The sequence below is a fragment of the Cinclus cinclus genome, chromosome 1 (genome assembly GCF_963662255.1).
Source record: "Cinclus cinclus chromosome 1, bCinCin1.1, whole genome shotgun sequence".
In the NCBI taxonomy this organism is placed as follows: Eukaryota; Metazoa; Chordata; class Aves; order Passeriformes; family Cinclidae; genus Cinclus; species Cinclus cinclus.
This window is the reverse complement of record NC_085046.1, coordinates 12,866,856-12,879,948: the sequence shown is the minus strand read 5'-3', so window position 1 is coordinate 12,879,948 and position 13,093 is coordinate 12,866,856. Positions and strand designations below refer to the sequence as shown.

The 13,093-nt window shown below is 40.0% G+C and overlaps 1 protein-coding gene across 1 annotated transcript in view; it reads right to left on the bottom strand.

Annotated features, from left to right (window-relative positions):
* Nucleotides 1-3,541, bottom strand: part of CUL2 (cullin 2) — a 40,760-nt gene extending 37,219 nt beyond the window's left edge. The window contains exons 1-2 of the mRNA XM_062506728.1: nt 3,363-3,541; nt 585-723 (exon numbers count right to left, since the gene is read on the bottom strand). Of these exons, the coding sequence (XP_062362712.1) occupies nt 585-703 (119 nt within the window). The 5' untranslated portion in view covers nt 704-723; nt 3,363-3,541. The remainder of the gene's footprint in view (nt 1-584; nt 724-3,362) is intronic.
* Nucleotides 3,542-13,093: the final 9,552 nt, after the last annotated feature.

The window sequence follows — 13,093 nt, the reverse complement described above, 5'->3', positions numbered from 1 at the left end:
TGAAAAGCAAGACCATACAAATGCAAAAAGAGTAGTTATTTTTAAACATAGCTTTACTGTCACAAGTAATGTGGCAATAGCAGTGGAGGGAAAGGAAGAAGGTTTTTTAATAAATCCTTGCTGTAGAAATGTCTACTGTGGTAATTACCAGTACAGTTAGAAATGCAAAGAAGAGGAAGAATCTTTATGCAGAGCAACCTCATCATCCCCCCATAACTCAAATTTAAAGATGTGCACTCTGTCTTGGGTATTTCCCTTGCTACACACAATCACTTAAACATACAAGAAAACCTCATAGTCAGAATAGTAAACCTGTAAGAACGGCTTTAGCATAACCTAAATATTAGAGCTACCAAAAGTGACTAAAACTGGGAGCAGTTTACTTTTTATCAGAATTGTAGTTTTCACATAGAATACTTCCCAAATATGCATAATTTCCCATCCCTTTCAACTTATTCACAGTCCTAATAACAGGTACAGCCTAACAACAAGCTGCTCAAGATCACTGTTATATAACACAGGTTTACTCTGTGCTAAACACATCACACAAACACATTAGGTCAGATTTTTCACTTAAAGGATACGAGAAGCGATCGTTCCACGTTGCTCTTTCAACATAATCCAACATAACAACAGCTTTAATCGTCGTTAGAAGTTTGTTCCATGTTTCATCAAAGTCAACTACTCGTGGTTTCAAGGACATTGTGGGGCTTTAGTGTTAACCTGCAGAAGAATTAAACACGTTAGGCAATATTGCACAATCACTCAAAAAGTATACACTTCCTTTGAATTTTTCAATTTCAACTTTGCATACTGTTGCACCAATATGATAGAGCGACACAAAGAACACCCACCCCCTCCAAAATGAAGCTCACAATCCCTCATTTTTAATGCTTTGGAATGGAACATTAATGTTACATGAGTAGCCTACAACACAACACCAATTACACTAACAGCATCATGCTGTATGAAGATAATTATCTCACCAGACTTTTCATTCAACAGTGTCACATGAATAAAACAACTTTCCTGTAAATTTTGATTTGTTCATTTTTATTCAAATACTGTTTCAACTGTATCTAAGAAAATTTGGGGTAAAAACAAACTAAACCATTACCAGAGTATCTGAAATTCCTACAGTCAGTTTGTAGCCTATGTTCCCCTCAAGCTTTCATGCAACATTTTCGGTGTTACATTTGAAAAGCCACAAAACCTGAAAGTTTTGATTGGGATGTGAAAAAGAAAACACAGGGCAATATGCAGAGCTTGTGCAGCTTACTATACTATGCAATAGGGCAAACAGTGAGATCTTTCAAGTAAGACACAACTTGAAATATACAGAAGCTGTGTTAGTAATTTCATATCAAAGATACCAGAAGAAATTTATTACGAAAAAAACCACTCAACATTAAATTATCTAAATAAAACTAGGGAAAAAGTAAGGTCATTTTAATAATAGACAAATACAAAGGCCTCTTGCTTCCACTAGTCTGTCCTATGCACCTAATCTAGAAAGGACCTGATGTGTGACGTTCCATGCACTAAGCAAGTCTAGCTCCTGCTCAGAAACACAACATTGTAAGACTACAATAAAAAGTGGAAAGAATACTTCTATTTCCATTTCAAACAGATGGACAAGTGACTCATATCTTTCCAAATCTTCAAGGTCAGAAGGGAAAAGTAGAAAGCTAGTGACAGACTTTGAGTACAAGAGGCAGACCTCTGTAAGGGAAAGAATCAAATGTCATTTTAAAAAAACTATTTAGCAACCAGCTTACTACCTTAACCACTACTAGCTCTTACAGGATGTATCACTTCTCAGTTTAAGAAAAAAGCAATAAAATCAGATGCAACTTTTAGCATGGATCCATACAACACTGACTAACTAACCAAGCCCCTCAACTGCTGTAAATGTTGTCATATTTGTAACACGGTTATTAATTCAATCCATATATGTTGGCAGGACTTCACACAGAAAAATCAGTGAGAAGTGACAAAACAAAGATCCATCAAAGAAACTAAGTTGAAAAACACACTGCTGTATGTTTCACAGAAACATGAACTTCAACAGAAACAGACAACAGCTCAGTTCCAGGAGGGGAGAGGGAGAAGTGGTAATTGTCAAAAAGCCCCAATTTCCCTCTTCTGGAAAACAGGAGAGCATTTCCAGCTGACCTCAAGAAAAGATAACCATGGTTCACAAAAGACATCAAGAATCATAAATGCTTGTGGTAATGAAGCTGCACTTGTGCTATATTAGAGGTCGCTGTCTTGGAAACACATGTGGTACCTCCACGGTAAAAGAGGCCTTTCTTCAAAGACAAGCAAAACCGAGGGGAAGAAGGAAGGGTGAAGAAAAAGTCATCCCCACAGTACATCCCAATGCCATTAATCAGTAACACCGTTTCTAGATGATTAAAACCTAATACTGTAGAAAGCATCCACACCGTCATCCAATTATTCTGGACTTAAATAGTTTAAGGTAACTTATTTGCCATTCTCTCACAACTTTCATGGAAATATGATTTTAAATGTGTTTTACAGACATTTTAATAAATATGGTGTAGCTTACTGTAAGACACTGGACTTTTTGGGATATGTTGTGCTCCAGTGCCAGCAATGCTCAAGCTCAACAACTTCGATTATTAAATGTCTTGTATTATCAGTGTAAGAACTACAGCAGGGCAGAATACCCACCCCAGGGTTTAGACTACTCGGGGGGTGGGAAGCCAAACTATTTGATAAGCCCTTACATAAACGGGTGTTATTGAAACATATTTATTCAGCAGGATAATGAAAAGATGCCTCTTCCATCGCCTCATCCTTTAAAACACATGGCTGTCATACTGCACGTATTTGTTCGCACAATACAGCATTCTGTCCAGCATCAAAGAACGCCCCAAATTTCCAAGCTATTTAACCACCTCGATAAGCAGCATTTCAAGCCCGTGGTGGGTGCGCAGCCACAGGCAGGAGCACTCGCATCAAACAGGTGACCAGTGCTGCCCGCCCCCGCCCGCTCTCCGCTCCCCACCTTCTCCCTCCACCAAAACAAAAGCGAAACTGGACGAGGGCACAGCCAGCGGAAAATGAGCGGCCCCGCCAGAGAGGCCGCACCGCGCCCTCCCCGCGGGGCAAGGGCAGGAGCCGGGGCAGGACGCGGCGGGCGGGCGCGGCCGCACAGACACCGCCGGAGGATGGGGGCCCGGGGCGGGGGCAGCGGCGGGGCCGGAGCCGGGGTCGGACCGCAGGCAGGGCCCGATCGCCCCCGCGCACACCCGGCGGGGTCGGGACCGCCACCTCCCCACGAGCGCGGCTCTCCATTCCCCTCAGCGCGGGCCGGGCCGGGCGAGGAGCGTTACCTGGCGGCTCGGGGCCCGAGTCAGCGGCCCCCGCCCGGCCTCCCTCGCTCCTGCCCTCGGCCGCGGTCGCTGCCCCGCTCCGTCCTCACAGCGCTGCCATTACCCAAAGCCGCTCGCGCCCCGCCCCTCCGCCGGCGCCGCCACTGCCGGGGTCGGGGCGCGGCCTCGCGGCCCCGCTCGGCGCTGCTCCCGCCGCGCTGCCGCCTCACCCGCGGCGTCGCTTCCCCGGGTTCTGCCCGTCGGGCTCTGTCCCCCCGGCCGCAGGGTGAGCTGGGGCCGGTGGGTCCCGGCGCTCCGTCTCTTTTCGATCGCGCACCCCCCCTCCCCCCCCCGCCGGAGCAGAGGGGTTTGGTACAGCCCTCAGTGTACGGCGAGCGCGGGCGGCCTCATTTCCCAGCAGCGGGGCGGTCGCCGCGTACGCGTCACTCCGCCTCCATGGCGGGACCGTTCCCGTCCCGCCCCTTCCCGACATGGAGTCGCGGGGAACGGGGCTGGAACGGGCCTCTCCCCTTGGCGCGGCGTTCCCAGTGTTTGTGTAAGGAGGTCGCCGTTACCTCAGAAGGTGGAAGTGTCCCCGTCCCGCCGCCGGCCCCCAGTAGGGAATTTCCCCAGCTTCCAGCACCTTGCTCCGGTGCGGGACGCCCGGGGCAGTGCCTCGGCAGAGCGCCCGCCGTCCCCTCGAGGGCCTTGGCGGAAAAGGGCAACACAAAGTTGTTGTGTGGAAGTTACAGAATCGCTGTGGAGACCAAGGCGCCGGGCGTGCTCACGTGCCGCGAGCGCACGTGCGCGCGGCGGGAGCCCCGGGCATCGCGTCGCAGCCGCAGTCACGGGTCTGCGCTCGGAGCGCTCGCAACTCAACAGGAGTTCTCGGCTTTAAAAGCTAAAATAACAGGGATTCGTTTAGAGCACATAGTGCAGCTCTCCGTAGGAGACAGCAGTCTTATGGAAAATAGACATTTATTTCTGAAAATTCTCTATTGTTCAAACTACTCAAAACTCACGTCAAAATAATGGATTTCCCTGTTTACAAATCAAGCCCTTGCCCATTTCATTTCCAGTGCTTGCAGCTTTATCATTAAGCCTTAATGCTGTCCTTTGCGTTCCCTTTTAAAATTATTTTTATTAGCTCCTTGTAGACATTTTAAACACCATTTCAACTTTGTCTATTTTACCCTAAACCCCTTTATTTTTCTATTCTGCTAGTCAAAGCTCTTCTATTTGCAGTAGGGGAGGTAGGTTGTAACTTTAAGCTTTTGAGAGCTTGTTATGTTCGGCAAGTGTTGGGTTCTATCTGCGGCACTTTCTTCTTTTTTTAAGGACTGAAGGCTGTTTTTTAAACTCCTAGAAGTTCAAATATATGCTGGCACAATTTAATTATGCTATTTGACCATGCTGTGTGAATGTATTACTTGTACAAGATCAGATATCACAAGTTAGACAGCCGTTAAGCTGAAAAACATCCTTATCTATACACTACCCAAACATTACACAGTACGTATTTTCTAAATTTCTGTTATAAGAGGAAGTTTAGTCCTGAGTTAACTGTTATAAACTGGAAACATAGCTACAGAAAGGGAGGTATTTTCAAAACTAATAATTTGGGGTGTTCAGCATGGGAGAATCGTGTATTAATTTTCTGACATTATGAATATTCACAATTAGCCCAGACATTAATTAGGTACCAAATCCTCAACTATTCTGCACCCTCTGTTCTAGAAGGCTGCAGCTGAGAAAGCACAGTTAGGGAATCACAATTCAGAGGAAGAACATGAACATCCATTACTGCTTTTATGTAAGGGATTTTAAAACTGTGCTTGGATTCAAATGCATTTAGGAAATAACAACTCCTACTTAAGTTCCACAACTTTAAAATCTGGATATCCTTTTCATCAAGTTTCTTTGTCAATGGTGTCCAGAGAATTACCACCTGAAAACACAGAACGGGGTATTGCAGGAGTCTGACATGAGCAAGCTGTGAGCATTACTCTGAGTGTTCTGAGGTCATCTCAGCACTCCCACGGTGCTACCTGCACTTCCAAAAGAACAAAGGTTCTCTTAGCTCTGTGGTGGGGCTGCTCCTACCTGCTGAAGCCCAGATGTTGATCATCTGAATTAGCATGCTGTGCAGCCATGGCCAAGACAGCCAGCAATGAAAGCTGCCATTTGGCAAAGCATGACCAATTAATTCTGTCCTCAGCTACATCAGTCATGTCTTGATGCATTTCTTGATGACAACAAATATGCAGACCTACTTTAAATCCTGCTTGACCAAGGCTTAATGTTGTCTTTCAGCAGGTGTAAATAGCAGAGACACAAATGGGGGACAGGTGGAAATTCTGGAAGTTTTCGTAGGACAATCCTGTGGAGAAGCCAACTTCTTCCCAGTAAATTCTTACCAGTTCTTTATATATTGTTGATTACAGTAGTGAGTGACACAGGTTCTTTTCTACTACATGCATATGTCACATTAAAACTTTGCCACCACATATACAAATTTATGTTTCTTGGATTACATGTGCTATCAAGTCTGCTCATTGTCCTAACCAGTATTGCAGGATTTCCTGAATTTCCCTGTTGCTTATATGCATTTGTTTTCTCTCATCTGATACTTCTGTTTCTATGTCTGTTTGCATTAACTTGTTTTCTTTTCTCTTATGTAATTAATTCTTTTAGGAGGAACTATCTATTTTGTTCATGTTTATGCTACATCTAACACTGTATTATTGTGGTACAGAACTAGGAATCCCACAGCCCTATGGTTATACAAATACTATATTAAATGTGCCACTATACCACCTACTGCTTTATTTAAAAGCTGGTTTAGACTGCAGTCTGAACTGATAGTGAGTATAGACATTCTTCATCACTATTGCATTTGCAAATGCCTTCCATGTTACTATCTGCTCTTCTTGTCTTTGATTTAAAATCCTATTTTTAGAGTAACATATTCCTTAGCCTTTAGAAAATGAGAATATTGACTGGATTATTTATGTTATATTCATGTTATATTCAATTTTTACTAGATGAGTTAGTCTGCATTATTGATACAGATAATAATACCTAATTTTTTTAAAAAATAATATTTTGCTTCTGCGAACAAGAAAAAATGAAGTAGGAATGGACCTTTATTTCATTATAGCTATTTTTAATATTGTGGGCATTTTTATGTGGTAATGTGCAAAATATATGTATAAACTAAAAAAACATAGTTTTTTATTATAAAAAGACACAGTAATTAAGTATTGTTCTTGTAGATTTCTTACGTTTATGAAGGATTTAAAATGTCTGATTATTCAATCTGATTTAAGCCCTTTAATTTTCACGAAAGCGGGTGCTCACTGCACTCTAGCCACAAGATGGCAGCGCTGAATAGATAAAAAAATAGCAGTTCAAGAGTTTCAACTTTCACAACCTACAATAAAACTAACAAAACCCACACCTTTTTGTCCGTGAAATAGGAAAATTAACAAAAGTTGAACTCTCCCAAACAACATTTATTAGTTAGCCATCAAGTGTTTAGTTAAACTCCCAGATTTATTCTATCCTTCCCCGGGATTGCTTGGAAAAAAATTTGCAAATGCCATTTTTTCCCATCTATTATTTAAAAAGGGGCACCAATTTATTTTCATGTCATTGTAGTTAGGAAGTTAAATGATCTGTCTGAGAAAATGTAGTTAGTTTTTCTTTCCTTATTTTTTTTAGCCAAAAAAATTGCTAAAAATATTCTGCAACATTATTGACAAGCAAAATTGTGCGTTTAGAACTTGTATTTAGAGATCAATGAGCTGTCAAGACTATGATGCAGTAAGCGAGCCTAAATGACTCTAATTACAGGATTTTTCAGATATTAAACAGCTTTACATATGAGGTACCAAAAGAGTAAAAGATTTTGTAGCTTTTGTGTGTTCAGTTACAAGGCTGTAAATCCTTCCTGTTCAGTAAATGCATCAGATGCTGATGGCTCAGGTACTTGCTACAGGCTGGGTGAACCAGATATAACAATTTACCAAACAAACAAACAACCTGGCATATAAGAGGTTGCTTTCTTTCCCATTTTCTATTTTTTCTATTTTTCATATTGTTCCTACTTATCGTATTGCTTATCTGAGAATTCGGAAGAAGAATGCAAAACGCTTTTAAAGAAGCTATTAGGTGGCTTTATTTTCTGAATTGTTAAAAGTGAAGGGGTCCTGGCTGAGTCATCATCTGGCTGGGTTTGAGTTAATTCCCGGGATTTTGCTTTCAGGTTTAATTTGAATATGAAACTACCCCTGAAATTTGCTCTAGTAAATAAGCTAACTTGTATTTTTCATGCTTTAGCTTATATGCCTAAAATTCCAAAGCTAGTAAGAATTAGGGAAGCATGCTGACAGAGCTGAGGACATGAAATTGTTCAAACACCTTCACTTATCCCTGCTGGTGGAAATGAGAGGGAGGGAGCCATGAGAGGATGCTGCATGCAAGAGAAGGAAAGCTGCAGTTCCAAGAAAAGTTCTGTTACCTCTACCAGGTCATGAGCTGGGAATTTCATTGTTTATAGTACTAGCAGTGAACCAAACAATATTATTCTAAATGTCTCTTCTTCCTTTTTGATTCAGAAATTATGCAATTGTCTTTGGAAAGTGGTTGAAGTCCTTTTTAAGCAGTGTCTTTTAATAAAAGGCTCATACATCACATGCACCATTGTACAATCACTTTTAAAAATCATAGCGAAATAATCCTTTCATGGAGATGCTACAACAGTGAAAAGACATTGCTCAATACCTTGAGTCCTGTGTCCAGTTCTGGGTCTGTCACTTCAAGAAAGACATTGAGGTCCTGGAGCGTGTCTGGAGAAGGGGAATGAAGCTGGTGAAGCGTACAGAAAATAAGCCATATGAGGATGCAGTCGGGGGAGCTGGGGGTGTTTAGCCTTGAGGAGTCTCAGGGAAGACCTTATTTCTCTCTATAACTCCTTCAAAGGAGACTGTAGCCAGGTGAGGATCAACCTCTTCTCCCAGGCAACAAAAGACAGGATGAGAGGAAGTGGCCTCAAGCTGTGATTGGAGATGTTCAGGTTGGACATCTGGAAGAATTTCTTCATTCAAAAGGTTGTCAGCCATTGGAATGGGCTGCCCAGGGAGGTGGTGCAGTCACCATCCTGAGAGGTATTCAAGAAACAAGTGGATGTGACACTTAGTGCTATGGTTTATTTGACAAGGTGATATTCAGCCAAAGGTTGGACTTCATTACCTTGGAGGCCTTTTCCAACCTCAATGATTTTATAATTGTATGATTTTATGAGCAGATACTCTGAGAGGAAGGCAGCTTCTTTCTGTTTGCTAGGCACAATGTTTTGGAGAAAATAGTAATGTAAATCTTCAGTGGTTCTACCGCTATACTAAAAATGAAAACCCCAGCGTACAGCTGTATGATATCTATGTGTCCAGTACATATAAATATACACACAGATGGAAGAAAAACACTTGGTGAACCCCTAGTGATGATGACTCTTAGGCAACACAATTTTGAGACAAGGTTGAATTTGCAGAGCTGCTGTTGCCAGGGGAAAAAGAGCAAATAGTATCTGTCTCCACTGAAATATGATAAATGGGAAATGTCTAGTGCCCATTTCTGAAATGTCATTTTCCAAATTAAACTAGGCATCATCCCAATTCCTTGAGTTTTCTTGAGAAATTATTTTATAAAAGTATATCTATTTGTCTCTCTAACAGTCCAGTAAAACACATATTTCATACTTAATGGAGATGGAAACCTCCTGTAACATGCCAAAGTGCTAGACTGATAGAATGAGAAATAGACAAATAGAATGACAAAAAACAGCTCATAAATAAACCAGCTGGCAAAATAGGATCATCAAAGAGATAAGTTAGTTGAGTTAGCATTTGATGAAAGATAAATTCTTTTCAGAAAAATGTTTCTTTAGCCATTTATCTGTATCACTGCTAGATTAAGAACTAACAATTCTTGACATGAAAGAAATACAGAAACTCTCCCACATAAACACACTGCAAATAGCCTGATAATCTTCTGTTACACAGAATACTCTTCCACTTAGTTATTTTTCACTTATACTTCTTCCTTCTCTTTATAGCTCCCAGACACCTTTACCTTGCTGCATTTATTCAGCAGCTTTTGCTTTTAATTTTAAATTCTGCATTCTTGCTCTTCACTGTCATTTACAACCATTTACCACCAACAAAGCAATCTGCTCCCCCATCGAAAACAACCTACCGTTTCTAGAAAATCTAGCCTACAGCCAGTGTTAACCAAATTATTTTTTAAAATATATTTTCATAGACTATTTTTAATAAATATGAATTATTTGTATGTGTTTGCTTTTTACTGCATTATCTGAATGTTTGATGTCATTCACCTTTGTGTGAGGTAGTTCTTCAATGTCTTATTAATGCTAGCCACATTCCTGCACTGGCTCACTGTGCCTTACAGGACACATCTTTTTCAAGGAACAAGTGTATGCCAACTGCCCAGGTTATCCATACTCCTGTGGCACAGTGTATTCACATTCAACTCCAAACAGTTTTCTGTGTGCTTCTTTTAACACAGCCTATTCATGCAACTTTTAATAGTAAAGTTTTATGTATTCAAATTTTAAACACAACTCAAGCAGTTGTTTGGAAATTTAATATACATGCTATAAGTACAAAATAATGCTTTATACAAACCTGGTACTTTTCACCTGAAAAGTTCAAAGATCTCTACAAACAGCAATAAATTCTAAATTGTTATGAATACTGTGAGCTACATGTTATATTCATGTTATGAGAAAGGTGTTGTGTAAGTAAAGTTCATTGTTCAGCAGAGGAGATTAAAGTTTTGTGTTGTAGATCTAAGTTACCATTCTTTTTTTCTGCTGCAACAGAAATATCATTATGCATGTATCTTGAAGTCACCAGTCAATCTTTTAAACATTTCAGATGCTTTACATTGTTCCCTAGTCAGAATGTTATTTTCCTGTTATAATAATTTCTCTCATGAAACTAATATGCAACAAATGAGTATGCAGCAATTTATATAATGTCAAGTTATTTGTCAGACTACAGATTTCTTCATTGTTTTGTTTGTTCTGGCTCCAGTGTGTGGGGAGACAGCAGCGCTGGAGACTTGACCTAGGACTGGCAGATTAGGAGAGTCTGAATCCTGTCAATTCTCAATACTTACAAACACCATACCAGGTATCTAACTACACAAATCATTTTAGCCATTTGTGTTGTTGTTCAAGTAGTGATTAATAAAGTGATCACAGTTCAGGAGCTAGTGTACTATGATTTGCTTTGCTATGTTTTGGTGCATCAGTAAGTACCTCCTTTCAAACTGCAGGACATAACAGACAGTAGCATATGACTTGGGATACCTGTTTTGTGTTTATATACTTCAATTTCTTATTACAAATCCTAAAAAACTAAAAAAAATTAAACAAAACAAACAACATGAAAATGTATTTCATCTTTGGAGTGTGAAATATTGTAACATTACTGCAAGTTACTACCCCAAATTAAATCATTACAAACCCAAGAAAATCAAAGTAATATTTTAGAAAATGGACCTAGAATAGTACTTGATACCCCCTTCCCCAATAATAATGCCTGACCATTCCAAATAAAGAAATCCTATTGTTTACATGACACAAGGCAAAGTGGAGCTAGCTGAGGTACTGCAAATCCTCACAGCTGTTAGGCCAGGCTTCTCACTAAGCCAGACCTGGGACTCCTCAAGGCTATTCCTGTGCTTCTGGCTTATGCAAACCACAAAAGTCAAGGCAGTGCCTTAGCACAGCACTAATTTAGGCAGTATAGATTTTCAGAGCTTCCAGTGATGGGCAGTAGCAAATAACAATAAAACGATCATAAATTTGCTCTTGTACTATTCGTCCTGTCACTCAGTCTTATTTCCAGCTTAACATAGTTTAGGGAAGTAGACATTACAAAATAATTGTAATTCTATAGATGTATAACTTAAAAAAAAATCTATATACATTTGGAAAAAAATGTATTTTCAAATCTTTTACCTTTTACAGCATTGTTCAATGTTTGCCTTTTTAAGGGTGTGCCATTTCTATTTGTGAGCCAATGGAAATCCATATTTTTCTTGCATTGCTAGTTTATAAAAGAAAAGGATTGGTAAAATAAATTATTAGACTTATATTTCATACACTAATATTAAAGTGTACTTCTTGCCTAATCTGTCCTCTGTTTCAGACTGATCGGGATTCTGTTGCAGCATGCAGGTATTGGCTAATTCTGACTTTCAACAAATTTACAAAATAAATTGTGAAAATAGTGGCCGTGTGTTGACTGCACTTTCCTGTGACCACTCTGCAAGTTCCGCACTTGTCCCTCTATTTCCTTGCAGGCAATGAAAGAGTAGAGGTAGGATTATTCAAGAATCAGCTAAAATTGGAGTGGTTCATGAGGAGACCTGTGGCAAAATTATTAATCAGTAAATATCAGTATTATTTCAAATAGGATAGCAGGCTATGTTTCTGTCAGTTTTACCTGTATTATCTTCAGATATCTGGATTCTAATTAAAGGGAAATTGACAAATAAGATAGGTAGCATATCCATTCTGCTGTCGTTGTTTATGCCAACCTTTTTACAAGAAAACCAAACAGGTGTTTCATAAGATTAGAACTTAAATGCATTAAATTATTCCAATCTCCTTTAAAAAAACTATTTAAAAAGATAACTCTGAGACCCATATGAGAAATCAGTTATCTGAAAATTACATAGACAGCATTCCTACTGATGTAATGTGCATTGGTGAAATATTTATGTTCTCTGCAAAGAGAACCATGTTTCTTTTGGTGCCAAATGAAGTTCCTCCAACTCCCTGCTCATCTATTACCATCCCTGGTTAAGGTAGTACTTTGCTCTGTGTGACGGTGCAGTGGATCAGACTTAAGAATTGATTCAGGTTGAAAGAAACTTAGGGTTCTGCCCACCGAAGTTAAAAAAAAAAAAATGAACATTTTGAGTTAGAGAGAAAAAATGACTCATTCTGATGGCAGCAAAGAGCCTGGATTTCAAGTTAATGTTCTTACATAAATTATGAAAATCATGACAATTCCTGACCTGTGTGGCCTTCTTACGGTTCCTCTTGGTCTTAGCATTTGAAATTAAATGGGTTCACATCAGGTATTGATGACAGTTTAAAGGTAACTTTTTAGTTGAAGTGAGCACTTTTCTGGCAGTCTGGCCTCAGGTAACAAACACGGTACCCCAGCCTTGCTGTGGTAAGAATACAACAGTCCCTTTTCATTCCCTTCCTCTTCCAGCCCACCAACTTCAGTGAGTTGCATCAAAAGCCAAATCTGGTCAGTCATCTCTGTATCACCGAGGTCTAAGTCCCTCTGGAAGTTCACTTACCCCTCTGATACACTTCATTACGAGAGAAGTGGTATAAATAGTAATAAATTCTTAGTTAAACATTTCAAACCTGTTTATAACTTGCTTGAAAATGAATAAAAAATAGCTGCTACTTCAAATCCAGGCCCTAAGAGTTCATGGAAATTCTCAGTTTGTTTACAGGTAACTCACTCCAGTGGTTTCCATTATTTAACACGCTCATTTAAAATTTCTTCCTGTTTGTAATAAGACGTCTACCTTCAAAAATATTTGCCAATATCCTAAGAGCCATTTTTGCCTTTTTGAGTGTAAAAATATTTTTGAGGTGCTGCTAATATGCTAAGAGCCATATTTGGCTTTTTGAG